The sequence below is a fragment of the Vipera berus genome (genome assembly GCF_964194415.1).
Source record: "Vipera berus genome assembly, chromosome: 2".
Classification (NCBI taxonomy): Eukaryota; Metazoa; Chordata; class Lepidosauria; order Squamata; family Viperidae; genus Vipera; species Vipera berus.
Window position 1 is genome coordinate 35701115 of NC_138203.1, and position 14794 is coordinate 35715908.

Genomic DNA, 14794 nt, shown 5'->3' on the forward strand with positions numbered 1-14794 from the left:
CTTCATCTAGTATTTTTCTTGGGAATCCAGTGTTCTGTTTTCTACAGCATCACAATTCAAAGTTATTTGTCTATATTGCAACTGGGAAAAGCCATGGCTGATAATATGTACCTTTGTTGTCAATGTGATGTCTCTGCTCTTTAATCCTTTACTTGGGTTTGCTATAGTTTGTCCCAAGTACCAGATGTCTCTTTTATGTCCACAGCAGGGGTCTTCAAACTTGGCCCTTTTATGACTTGGCTGAGGAATTCTGGGAGTTGAAGTCCACAAGTCTGTTAACTATCTTGAGTATTTTTAATATTGAGGAGACACTAGCTTTTGTATTCTTTTTTTTCTTTCGTTTTTCTTTCATTGTCAACAATGGATTCCTTTAGCTTTCCTTGCTTCCAGCCATTCAAGAGGCATCATCAGCATTTCTGTGGTTTATGTTTTTCCCACAGATTTTAATTACAATTAGTTTTTTTTCCAAATCTGGTGTGTATGATGATATATTATGCATATAAGTTAACAATGAAAAGAACATCCAATCGTGGCACATTCCTTTCCCAATTTTGAACCATTTAGATATCACATAATGTTACATTCTGATCATCATACAGTATGTATTATTCACTAAGCAGGTAGCCTTATACACGCATGTTTTCATGGACTGGCCACACGTCCTCACAGTTAAAAGCTTTTAGAAAATCAATAGACATTTTTTCCAAACTCCCTTGCCATCTGCAGTATCCATCAGATATTAGCAACAGGATCCTGGGTACCCATGATTCTTTTGCAACTATGATAGCTTTGTGCACTTTCTGGCACTTTTCATTCTGAAATACTATTAAATAAGTAAACTGGAAAACGTGTGTGCAAAAATCCCTCCTATAAATAGCCAGGGGGAAGTTTTTTCCAAAGATGCAGGTTATAGTTTTAATTACCGGATCATCATTTACTAATCCTCATAAACTGTCAAGCACATTTACAAAAATTTGGCAGAATTTGGATTTTTGGTAGAGAAATTATTTCAGGGTTCAGTGCCTACATTTTCATAACACTGGAATAAACTATGATAAAGTCAATCTGTAAAAGGCAGCGGGTGTCATGCGCGTATCCCTTGAGCTTCATGGCTGAGCCGGGATTTAAACCCGGATGCATCATAGAGATAGAGCTGGCATCAGCATGAATCCATAATTTCTAAATCCTTTTGATTTAGCTATTTCGCTAATAATAAATCCCTAACCACAGATTTCAAAGGTGGTCAAATTAGAAAAGAGCAGCGAGGCAAATCCGCGAATAAGTCTCGCCATCACTCCGCGGGAAGCAAAGGCGGAGAGGCGGGAGATGGGCAAAGCCTGCGCACTCGGAAGTCGGACTCGGCGAGCCTTGATGCGGAGCGCTTGCCGGAAGGCCCCGGCAATGCTACGGAGAGAACCGGTTGCACGCCTCAAAAAGTCAAGGGCGAACTCTGCGGGCGGTGGAAGGGTCTGAGTAAGACCCGAGGTCGGACATGCAAGACGACGGAGGAGGAGGAGGACCCGACGCCGGAGGATCCGCGCGCGGCGAAGTGGAAGGTACCCGATCCTTTTCCCTCCTTCCTCGTTAGCTTTGACTTGGAGCCCCCGAGAGGGTGTAGCTATGTGTAGAGCTATCCCGGAGCGGCTCTGGTTAGCTAAATGGCGCGATCTCTTACGAAAGTTGCTTATGACTTGATCGCTGGATGGGGATCATTTATTTGCTCGTTTATATTGGACTATTAAAGACAAATACCCCAAGTTGCAGAACACCTTATTATACACTATAAATAATGCAATCAGAGATTGCAGAGATTTGAAAGAAGCGCAAGATGCTTTCATCCCTTGAAAACCTCTTTCTAGGCTGACTTCCATGTCAACATTAATAAGGAATTAGGGACAACTGGGGACCACACACTGAACTCATCTTGACTGTGCCCATACCCTACTACTGAGCAAGGGAAGCAGGCGCCGTTTCTCCTCCCCCTCTCCCGGTGTGGGCAAAATTATCACCACCTATTGCCCAACCCCAGAGGGAGAATACACTATGACTCCTTCCCCTCTCCCTCCCAGTTTACATTACTCAGATTGAAACAGATTGGACTCTAGCTATCTGTGTTTTCAGAGCTAAAGCAGAGTTTAAACTATCATTCATAGTCCCTGAAATTAACTTTGTACTGCAGATCTCATGGATCCTATACCGACAAGTCACATAGAGGATGTGGACGATCTGTTTGCACACCTGTTTCTCAAACTCAGCAATTTTAAGATGGAGAGACTTCAACTTCCAGCATTCTGGCTAGGGAATTCTGGTAGCTACGTCCGCCCATCTTAAAGTGCTGAATTTGAGTTGCTACAGCAGGGGTCCTCAACCCTCTGTGGACCGGCACTGGTTCACAGCATGCCAGCAAGCAGACTGCACAAACAAGCAAAGCTCCATTCTCAGAATAGAGGCAGTATTCAAAACCATACCCCCTCTGGTCCACAGGAAAACCTTTCTCCATTGCACTGGTCCATGGTGCCCAAAAGGTTGGGGACCTCTGTGTTAGAGCATCTCTTACAGATAACCTCTATTTGAAGACCTCTAATGAAAGAAAATTCATCGTATCATGTGACCGCCTGTTCCACTGGCGGACAGTTCATACAATCTGGAAGTCATTTTAATCCATTGATTTTGATCCTGCCCTCTGAGGGAGTAGATAATAAATTAATAGAGAATAGAACAGAAATGAAACAAACAGGTCCCTTATATGAAATTATTACTACCAATGTTTTTCACATAGGATTTTGGAGTCAAAATATATTAGATTATTTTCTGAATATCAAGCAAATTAAATCAAGAGATGGAGCTGAAATTATTTGGTATCACAGAGCAAACAGTAAGCAACAAATGAAAGAGGCAATACAGAGTAAGTATTTGAAAATAATACTTGAATGTGAGAAAAATTATTTTTTGTTATTGTGTACTTCACAATATAATCTAGCAGTATTTTATTTCAGTAATTCTAAAAAGCAAAGCAGAGTTAAATCACAGGATTGAATTTAGTTTGATGGAAGTGGCAGAGGTTTTTTCAGGGGGAATAAGCTTTTTTTTTTTAAAAAAAGTAATCTGTTATAAAGATAGTGAGTTTACTGGCAGTATTATCAGGAAAAAAAATATTTATGCTTAGAGACAAAATCTGAAAAATATAATTGTACAATGTGCAGTGCATTTATTCCATTTTGCTTAATGTGTTCATTCATTCACATGTGTTATATAGTCACATACCCCATTATAAGCCTTTTTCCAGACAAAAAAAATCAGATTACAATCACATTCACATAATAGTTTTAGCCAAGGTCTTAAGAAACATGGTTTACTTGATCTAATTTTCTCTAATTACACAATCCATTGAATCATAAAATCACAATTTGGAACTGGATAACATATTAGTTTCATCAATTTCCTGATTAGTAAGTTCTGCAAACCCACACACTATTACATATTTCATATTTCAAACTGAGGGGCAGACTTAATCCAAAATTGTTCCAAAGCAATTGTGCATCAGACAAGCTCCCTTATCACAGCAATCTTTCAAGGAAGAAAAAGGGAATTGCAAACTGGCTGAAAAAGCAAGGCATTCCTTTGTGAACTCACTGCCAAAGAGTACAAATAAGCCCAAAATAAGAGACCGCAGAGTTCTAAACTGGATATGGGAGGGAGGAAGAGGTTCAGGATAAGCAAATAAAGAATTGGACTACATTGGATTTCAGTGTGTTGGTTTTGGACTTGGGCCTGACATAAGCAGCTAAACTGCTTATCCTAAAAACAGAAATGAGAAATTAAATGATTTGATATCCAAAGCAGAGAAAACAGTGTTTTTTTTCCAATTGAATGCCCTCTGAACAATTTCCAATACATTTACTATTTTGCATTTTAAAGCGATAGAAGATGCTTAAAGTTCATATTTTAAGTTGTTCTATTGCCTTCCCAACAGACAACATAAGTAATGTGCATACATATTAACGGGAGAGAGGAATTATTCTTACATTCTTTAGTTAAAGGGAAAATAAATTTGAGAGATGCAGATGTTCTGATGAATCTTTAGTGATTTACCTCCATCACTCCTTAATAGGTTGTAAGCTCTACATAGCTCTTTTAATTAGTTTTCAAGGAATATATAAGTGTGTGTGGGGGAAATAAACGCTTTGCTACAAATGGCTTTTTAGATATAACTATTACTTTTTTATTTTTCTGCCCTCGTTTTGGAAATTAATAGGTGCTGCTCACATGATAGAAGCAGACGTCCTGCTTTATGGTAATCACCCAGTCATGGCTCATCCACCTGAAACAAATAGTGATAACACACTCAAAGAATGGTTAAATGAAATTAAAAGCACCAATAAAGGGATGAAGCTTGATTTTAAAAGGTAATTTGGAAAGTATATACACACACACACAAACATACACACACACACACAAACATACACACACACACACACATATATATATACACACACATACATATATACATACATATATATATACATATAAGGGACGCGGTGGCTCAGTGGGTTAGGACGCTGAGCTTGTCGATCAGAAGGTCGGCAGTTTGGCGGGTCGAATCCCGAGTGCCGTGTAACAGAGTTGAGCACCTGGCACTCGTCCCAGCTTCTGCCAACCTAGCAGTTCGAAAGCACATAAAAATGCAAGTAGAAAAATAGGGACCACTACGGTGGGAAGGTAACAGCGTTCCGTGTGCCTTTGGCGTCTAGTCATGCCAGCCACATGACCACGGAGACGTCCTCGGACAAGTGCTGGCTCTTCGGCTTTGAAACGGAGATGAGCACCGGCCCCTAGAGTCGGAAACGACTAGCACGCATGTGCGGGGGAACCTTTACCTTTATATATACATATACATACATACACATATACATATACACATACATACATGTATATATGTGTGTGTATACATACATACACATATACACACACACATACACATACACATTTCAGACTTTAATTAATCACTATATTATTGAATAAGCAATTATTGGTCAAACAATTACCAACACATACATTATGAAGTGTAATGACATCTATTTATGTATGCCAAGAATTTCATTTTTAGTATTACCCTGCGGGACCTATCATTAAAGTGCTGAAAGAAACCCTAGTAATAAAAAGCTAAAATAAGGTAGCTGACTAATGCTAAAATTTTGACTGGGAAGAATTAGCCTCATGGCAAGTATTTAATATATTTTTACAATACAACAAATAATTCATTTAATGGTTTTGTGCACGTATTTACAATATTCATGTAATAGTTACTTCACTTGATCCAATTCTTGTCTGTCTTTCCATTCACAAGTTGTAAATGTGGATTATTTTTATTATAACGTTCTTTTGTGCAAGGTGTATTCGCAAACTTGTGGCCATGGCAGCGCTGCCATGGGCATTCCTAGTCACGTGATTATGATTTTCAATGCTCCCTGCCAAATTCCCACAAGCAAAATCAGTGGGGAAGCTAGCAGGAAGTGAGATGCCACTGCTTTTTTGCTCACCTGTGGTCATTCTGCTTATCTCTTTAGGTAAGTAAATATCACAACTGTATTTGTCTATTATTGTATTTTGAAATAATTCAAAATAAGTCGCCAGTAATTGGAATAAATTACACTACAAATAAAAGATGTTTCTATACATGTAATCATGTTTAACTTAATTATGTATATGAAGTTTCACTACGCTTCATAGATTTGAAAATCCTTTGAATGTGTGTGACGTGAGTGTATAATTTCTATTTTTTTTTTAATCCCATTTATATCCCGCCCTTCTCCGAAGACTCAGGGCGGCTTACAATTTAAAGCACAAATCAATTTGCCACCTCAAGGACAACAGAGCTCCATGTGACAAACTAAAGGCCTCACTGCACAAGTTTTTATTTTATTCTTGTTATCTTTATTTGCTATTTCATTATTTTGTTCATTTTGAAAACTTAGTAAAGAAAATGAAATATAAAGTAATAGCAAAATTCCTGTTATTTCAAACAATTTTTTTCCCTGATCAGTAGAGGGTGCTACAGCCCTGAAACTCTGTTCTACTTTGTTTTGTTTTTTTAAAAAAAACTACTGTGACCTTTTCTGTTTTTTTTTTAAATTAGTGAAGATGGAAGCCAAAAACCAAGAAAAACATCTTAGAATTTAAATCCTAGAGTAAGCATACATGGATAAAAAGAAATCCCTGTTCCCTCCTTGATAGCATCAAACTTAACATTCTGGCATTGTGTGTGTACATCTCTCTGTCTTGCTATCTTTGCATACTGTCCAAGCTCATTAGATATTTTTCTGCTGTTTGCAATAAAAATACACACCTAGCTGTGCCATTTTGTTAAATTTCTGGTGTAAGCAAGTTCCTGTATATAGATGTTGAAATTTTGGAGTCAAGATTTATTGCCACATATGAAAATTTATAATTTTATGTTTATGTTTATTGGACTTATATACCGCCCTTCTCCCGTAGGACTCAGGGCGGTTCACAAGGAATTTAAAATAACAATACACATTACAAAAGTTAAGAACAATTAAAATAATTAAATTTACTTCTTGAATAAAATAAAACCCCTATTAAAGTCCAATTAAAACCCAATTAAATAAAATTACAAATTAAAATTCTCAGTCCTGGCCGGAAGCTCAAAGAGCCAGGTCTTCAAGTCCCAGCGGAATGAACGAAGGTCAGGGGCAGTCCTGAGCTCTACGGGCAGCTGGTTCCAAAGGGCAGGCGCACCCACAGAGAAGGCCCTACCCCTGGGTGTTACCCGCTGGCAATCCTTTGCCAGTGGTACCCTGAGGAGGCCCTCCCTGTGGGAGTGCACAGGACGAAGGGAGCTTGATGCCGGCAGCAGGTGTTCCCTCAGATATCCCGGACCCAAGCCATTTAGGGCTTTATAGGTCATCACCAGCATGTTGAATCTCACCCGGAGGGCAACCGGAAGCCAATGCAGCTCACGGAGCAGAGGTGTTACATGGGAGTATCGGGAAACCCCCATCACAACTCGCACGGCTGCATTCTGCACCAGCTGAAGCCTCCGAGTGGTCCCCAAGGGCAGGCCCATGTAGAGAGCATTGCAGTAGTCCAACCGGGAGGTCACGAGCGCGTGAGTGACTGTGCGTAGGGCATCTCGGTCCAGATAGGGCCGCAACTGGCGCACCAGCCGAACCTGGGCAAAGGTCCCCCTGGTCACAGCTCCTATATGATCTTCAAAACTGAGCCGCAAATCCAGGAGGACACCCAAGTTGCGAGCCCTATCAACGGGGGGTAACACTTCACCCCCCATCATTAAAGGTGGAATAGACTGGTTAACCCGAGATGCCGGTACGCACAGCCACTCAGTCTTGGCAGGATTGAGATGAAGCCTGTTTCTCCCCATCCAGACCCGGACTGCATCCAGGCAACGGGACATCACAGCGAGGGCATCGCTGGGTTGGTTCGGGGTGGAAAGAAAAAGCTGGGTATCATCAGCATACTGATGATACCCCACCCCGAAACTACGAATGATCTCGCCCAGCAGCTTCATATAGAATTTTGGGGTACTTTGTTCTCAAAAGAAGAAAAATTACAAATTACAAAAAAAGGGGAGAATTGTCCTGATTTTTCTAAGGAGTAGAATGATTTTTTTTAGCCATTTGCACGCTTAAACTACCCAATTTTACTATTAATCCTTTTCAAACATTTCTTCATGCCAAATTTGTATTTCCAATATTTTGATAATCAGTGAAAAATATACTGCATCTTTTCACCAAATACTTTAAAATGTATTGTCTTCTTTATAGCCTGGAAGCTGTGAATCCCTCAATGAAGCTTCTTGGAGATCTGCAACTTAGGCAACCTATTTGGATAAATGCAGACATACTTCTAGGACCAAAAGGAAATCACCCTGTCGTAGATGCAAAGGGATTCCTGGACACAGTGATTTCATCTTTTCCAGATGTAACTTTATCTTTGGGATGGACTACTGGGAGAATTAATTCAAAATGCAGTACAGGTAATGCAGATCAGTGCTAATGCTTTAAATTCATCTATAGATAATACGGTGCAATTCACCTTGTTCTGCAATCAGGGCAAGACATCTTTAGGTAGCTACTTCGGGTGAATTTTTTACACTGAGGTTACTGCACACAGAGGACTAAAGTTCAACACATGGAGGATAACCAAGATGGCAAAATTGTTATTACAATCATGATTCCTCCTCTCCTTTACTCATACAATTTTCAAGAAGTGTATATAAATCTGACATGGCTAATATTTATATTAAAATGATTCTTTGATCCCATATCTTTAACATTGCTTTCAAATACCACAGGAAGGCATTACAACTAAAGCTTTCTCTTACAGTATATTTTAAAATATACCTAGCAGCATCTCAGGGAGGCAAGGGAATTGAAAATGATATAAGCAGGGTCATATTGACATTACACAAGCTGTCATGTCACTTGCACATACAAAAGAGACAGTATTTGTGGAGTGGCAGTGATACACATTCATCATTTTGACAAAAGCAATGAATCCTCTGGATATGTTCAGTTATATTACATTACACATTATCTTTTTTAAATGCAGAGAACAGGATTTGCAAGAATCAAAGTTTTCCTTTCCCATCAGTGTTTGTTATCTCCAGAAAAAGGGGTTTCTGAGTAATTAACAATTAGAAGTGAACAGCTTAGCTATCAGAAATTCACCTTCCGTATCTGAATACTATAGCATTTGTTCCTTCTTTAGGTTACAGTATAGCCATGGTACAAGAAATGGCAGCAATATGTAGAGATCTTACTCAGCCAATCACATTTGCCGTAAGAGCTGATTTGGTTTGTCGGTCAATATCTGAACTTCTGTGGTTACTACAGCAATCAGACAGGTATGATTTGCACTAATTGAATATTTTAATAATACATAAAAGATTTTAGAAATGATTGGAAATTGACAAACACATATTTCCAATTAATGTACACAAAGCAGATGTAAGGTAGCAGTAGCACTTAGACTTATATACCACTTCATAGTCTTTATAGCCCTCTCTAAGCGGCTTACAGAGTCAGCCTATTGCCCCCAACAATCTGGGTCCTCATTTTACCAATCTTGGAAGGATGGAAGGCTGAGTCAACCTCGAGTTGTTCAGAATCGAACTCCTGGAGTGAGCAGTGAGTTAGCCTGCAATACTCCATTCTAATCACTGCGCCACCACCAGATGATCCATTGGTCAACGTTTGCTTCAACAAAGCTAACGCAGGAGTATTCAATTTTCATTTACTGTTCTTTCTGTACCCTATATCAGGATGGGCAACCAACCATCATCAAATTTCCTTTTATGGTTTTCAGAGTCTGACTATAGATGCTGAATACTAATACGAAGGTTACTTCATTTTTGCATGGGGAAATGCAACCATCAACTATGCACTAAAATAGACTTATCACTAGTAAACACAAACACAAAGAAACCTCAACTTCTGTGCCAAAATGATCCACATATTCCTTATGGCCTTAAGCCAACCCCACCCCAAAACATTGACCCATGATTTATGAAGGTGGAAATTGTCTGAAGCCAACCATTATATTAATAAAGCTTCTCACCTTTTTTATTTCAGCAGATTCATGAATTTGATGTGACTATCATGAAATATGTGGATTCAGTAAAACACCATCATTATGTGAAAATAACATGATTGACGTTTTGGCATTTACTTTTATTGCAATGCCTACTTAGATATTTGTAAAATAATTCAACTTTGGTGATTCTTCTTCCAGGTACACGTTAACCATTTGGACTGGAAAGGATGATGAATATTCTGTAGATGATTTACTCTTCATCAGACGCAGCTTTGATAAATGTAGTGTTTTTTATGATATCTTGGAGCCACAAAATTCTGAATTCAGAGAAGCCATGGGAATATTAAAAGGATAAATAAAACAGCCCTGTCAAAATGTATTTAGGCATTACATTAAATTGTAAATTTCCATCACTGATGGAACACAGTTGTACTTACTGAAGTGGATGTTTTCATCAACTTCCCTTCTACAGCTTCTTTTATCTTCTGTCTTCACAAAAGTTGCTCTTATGAATAGTGTGAAATTTTGGAGGGGTGAGAAATAAATTGAGGGATGCTATGGGAGAAATTATTTCCCCTTGCATGAATAAAGGCAAAACAAGATTAAAGTTGCATTTTTAAAAATCAAACCTTTTAAAATCTTCTTTGATTTCCAAAGTTTAGTTATTCTCATTACAGATTCTTAAACTGAGAAGAATTTTCAAAAACTTTACAGAAACCTACTAAGGTCACTTGCGCTCCAGTATTTGAAATTCTCCCTTGGGCTATATCTTCTCTCTGCCTATGCAAACATCATCCCTGTATCTGTAGTTAAGATGTGCCTTCATATTAAACTGAAGAGATAACAGTGTTCTACAGGTGTTTCAAATTCAATCTAGCCAACATGACCATTAGGAAAGAATTTGGGGGACTGTAATAAAAAATAGAAGGGACACGGTGGCTCAGTGGGTTAGGATGCTGAGCTTGTCGATCAGTAGGTCGGCAGTTTGGCGGGTCGAATCCCAAGTGCCGCGTAACAGAGTGAGCACCTGTTACTCGTCCCAGCTTCTGCCAACCTAGCAGTTCGAAAGCACGTAGAATGCAAGTAGAAAAATAGGAACCACTACGGTGGGAAGGTAACAGTGTTCCATGCACCTTTGGCGTCCAGTCATGCCGGCCACATGACCACGGAGATGTCCTCAGACAAGCACTGGCTCTTCAGCTTTGAAACGGAGATGAGCACCGACCCCTAGAGTCGGAAACGACTAGCACGCATGTGCGGGGGAAACTTTACCTTTACTTTAATAAAAAATAAACATTATTTGATTATTCCTGGTTTGGGCAACTGACTCACAATTTTTGGATTCAAGCTAATTGGGGAATGTGATTCATGACTGTTAATTGGATGAGGGAATTGTGCTTTGTTACTTTGTGCTCAGGGGAAGGGAATTCAATTTTTGGCTTTAACTATGTAGTGCCGATACTTTGTTTCTCGAATAAAAGATTCTTGAAGGTAAACAATGCCTCCAAGTTCTTTTGAAGAGTTTCATCTGTCGGAACCATGACACATTATTTGACTTGGGGCTTTTAACCACAGGACTGATTGCTGTCCATCTCCTGCTTAGGTAGTTAGTGAGGTATCTTTCATGGGTCCCCCACAGATACATTTAATAGGAACAGTTAAGTCTATTTCTGTGATGCTGCAATCTTTAATATGGAGCAAACTGATGCAAAAGGGCCTTATTAGTTTAGGAATGAGCTGCAAAATAATTCAATCTAGGCTGTTCAGTTTTATATCACTGTGGATTTTACAATGCAATTATTGCTGTTAAAAAACCCAAATCATGGGGTTGAGAAGAATACATTTTTACAATAGTTAATGCTTAAACTCTTTAGTGTATTCTTACACTATTGATATTTATAATGTGGGCATGGGGTGTGTTAGCATGAAAGCTTTTGAAGCGTTTTTTCCCACTCTCAAAATAGTTCCCAAACTTTTAAGCTGATTTGTCATTGGAATCTATTCCTTCTGTGGAATTTCCAACTATTAGAAAAAACCAATACTATAGCAGATTTTCATAGGAGCCTTGGAAAGTCTTAGATCAATTATTTTAGTTTGTATAGAGACTGTACAGTTTTGACATCTCTGCCAGTCTGTTATTCTATTCCAATTTAAGGTCTTTTGAAGATGATCACAGACAGCTTTCTCCTCTGTTGTCCAGTTTTTCCGGAGAGCGTACCTATGCAAAGTAGAACTACGATAATGAGCAACTGGCTTTAAAACAAACAATAGAAGCAGAGCTCAATTGTTCAATGATGTAAAAAGAAATCTCAGAAAATAGCATAAATCACCCCTGTATTTTTCCAAGGGAAAAAAATGGGCATGTCAAATGTCAAGCTTGACTTGAAAGAGATTTCACTTTTATATCCCATTTTGACTTTTCTGTATTTAATTTCCTAGGAGAAAAGGGTCCACACAGAGATATAATCTACAATTGTAAATGATCTCTCCACAAATGACTCTAAGGTTCTACAAATATTATATATATACATTGCCTATCCATTCCTATCTATCCAAGTCTTGGTTCAGTAAATTATTTCAGTGTCCTGGATTTCCATGTTATACTGGACCACTGGTATAATATGCTAGGATAAATTTTGGTTGGCTAGTATGTTTAACCTATTCTGGAAGCACCTTTGAGGGCACACTGGTTTTTACCCAAGCAAACCCAAGTCTTTAACACAAATACATATTTCCCCCAAAGGGTATTGAAAATAAATGAAATTTTATTTCATGTCCATTCTTACTTTTTCATTTAAGTAGATGGAATGATATATAACTGAAACTGCTTTTAAAGTTGACCTTAATAAACTAAAGGAAAAAGTAAAGCTAGCAGTAAAACGGTTATCAATTATAATTAAAATTTAACAGTAAAATGAAACATTATAGCAAATTTTGGTAGAGAAGGCACACTGATATCTTTTATTTGACTCAATTTATACTAATACTTTAGTGAAACTATAATAAATGGAAATTTTTGATTTGGTTTCATTTCAAAATAGTCGTTTGAAAGTGCTGTATCATTGAAAAATAGTTATTCCCTTTATCAATACAGAGAGACAATCTTTTTCAGTATTTGCAGAGAGTAAATACAGTAGCCTCCCCTTTCAAATATAATTTATCTTAATAGATATTAGCCTTCTTTCATTTTCTCCATTATCCAATTTTTTTAATCACAGAAGCTTTTACTGAACTTTGACTATATTTATTTCAATATTTTCCATAAACCCTTTTCATGTTATCTTGTAACTCCCCAACAGAATTGTATTGAGGTTGGAAACAAAACAATTTAATCGTTTCACAACACACATTATCTGTTTCACATTGCCAGTGGCTGTAGGTGTGTCAGAGGATACATAAAGGAAACTGTAATAATTCTACAATGATTTGATACTGCATAATCTTGTTATACAACTCTGAAAAAGCTGTTCCAGTGATTACCAACATGTTACATTTTTTTTTCATATTGTTAAGACAGATTGATTGACCCCTTGTACATAACTTTATCATCTAGAGCAGGGGTGTCAAACTCAATTTCATTGAGGGCCGCATCAGCATTGCGGTTGCCCTTGGGGGGCCGGGTGGGTGTGGCCTGGGTGGGCGTGGCTAAAGTGCGTATGGCCTACTGGGTGGGCATGGCCAGCTCTATATCGTTCACATCAAGAGTACCTATGGGGGCCTGGGCAGGAGTGGGACAGATCTGAGGGTCTCTGGCAGGAGAAGGGTCTCTGGGCCAGGGCTAGGGCAGTGGGGGCCGTTCCCTCACTGTTTCCAGGATGGCTTCGTGGGCCGCATGAAACCACTTCATGGGCCGGATCTGGCCCCTGGGCCTTGTGTTTGACATGTCTGATTTATAGCAGATTATATATAATGGAGTTGGACCTGAAAGAATTGAGGTTATACATAATACTAAACCATAATGTAATAATGCAGCTCAAGTTGCATGTATCAGGTTAACGTGCCAATTTATTAGCAAAAGTAATTTCTTACTAGGCTGTATATTTTAGTTTTTTCCAACTATGATGATTAAGACAATTTCCCAATTATTGGATGCACACTGAAATTACTCCACAGTATACAGTATTGAACAGTGGACAGTTCTGGAAGAATTATTAAAGCAATCAAGTCTTTTGGTATTTTAAGAATTAACTAATTTTGGAATAAATTTGTTCACTTGGCTCTGCCATTCCTTAGTTTGCCCAATTAGTACAGCTAATGATATTTTTCTGAAAAGTAATGGGAGTTGTATAAGGACAATACAATGCGGGGATACCGTAATAGTAATAATATTGAGATACCATAGTAATAGTAATGTAATAGAAATGGTAATTATAATAGTAATTGTAATGGTAAGTACTACAATAGTAATAGCAATGAGATACCATAATAAAATCCCTTTTCTGATTAGAAAAGCCATCTCCATAACCACAAAGACCAAATGAAGATCTTGATACTCAGAAGAATCTGTAAAAATGGTATAAAATTGCAGTCTTTTTTATACTATTTTAAGATTGAGTGTACCAAAAAGTTTAAACATAGAACAAAACACCATCAACAATTCCAAGGTTTAAATCTAGGTATATATTTTTATTGTTGTTAACTCCTGATCTTACTTTAGAAACTGAGAGACTAAAAGGTTCAAAACAATTTTAAAGCACTTGTTAGTGCCAAGCACAGAAGTCTGACATTTCTTCACAGGAACTGTTCCAGCACAAAGTTTAATTCTGACATTTACAGTGTTACTATTTCCTTTTTATTCCCATAGAACAAGAGTAAATAATAAAGTTATTTTTCATAACAGATGCCTGAAGGGCTAAAACATGTAGCAGAAACAAAAAAGCACCTGCCACGTTCACCAAGGCCTCACTGTACTCGAAAGCTATCATTCCCACGCAAAGACATTGTAGATTCAAATATCCAATCTAGCAATAGCAACAATAGCACTTAGACTTGTATACCACCCCCATGGTGCTTTACAGTACTCTTTGGGTGGTTTACAATGTCAGCATATTGCCCCCAACAATCTGGGTCTTCATTTTACCTTGGAAGGATGAAAGGCTGAATCAACCTTGAGCCTTGTCAGCATTGAACTGCAGGCTGTGAGCAATTTGCCCGTGATACTGCATTCTAACCACTGCATCACCAGGGTTCCTAACAAGCTTTGGATGTGGTGGACTTC

At 38.3% G+C, this 14794-nt stretch overlaps 1 protein-coding gene across 4 annotated transcripts; it reads left to right on the forward strand.

Moving 5' to 3' along the window:
- The first annotated feature begins 1135 nt into the window (after nt 1-1135).
- Nucleotides 1136-11059, forward strand: FAM151B (family with sequence similarity 151 member B). Of its 4 annotated transcripts, none has more exons than XM_081321007.1 (7): nt 1136-1556; nt 2780-2905; nt 4256-4406; nt 7806-8017; nt 8752-8887; nt 9305-9382; nt 9775-9863. In XM_081321007.1, the coding sequence occupies exons 1-6, from the start codon at nt 1493-1495 to the stop codon at nt 9366-9368; spliced, it is 753 nt and encodes a 250-aa protein (XP_081177133.1). In that variant the 5' UTR covers nt 1136-1492; the 3' UTR covers nt 9369-9382; nt 9775-9863. The 4 variants fall into 4 exon arrangements, with proteins under 4 accessions (XP_081177133.1, XP_081177134.1, XP_081177131.1 ...); XM_081321008.1 differs by having other exon boundaries at nt 9349-9382; nt 9775-9835; XM_081321005.1 differs by lacking the exon at nt 9305-9382 and having other exon boundaries at nt 9775-11059.
- The last annotated feature ends 3735 nt before the right edge of the window (nt 11060-14794 follow it).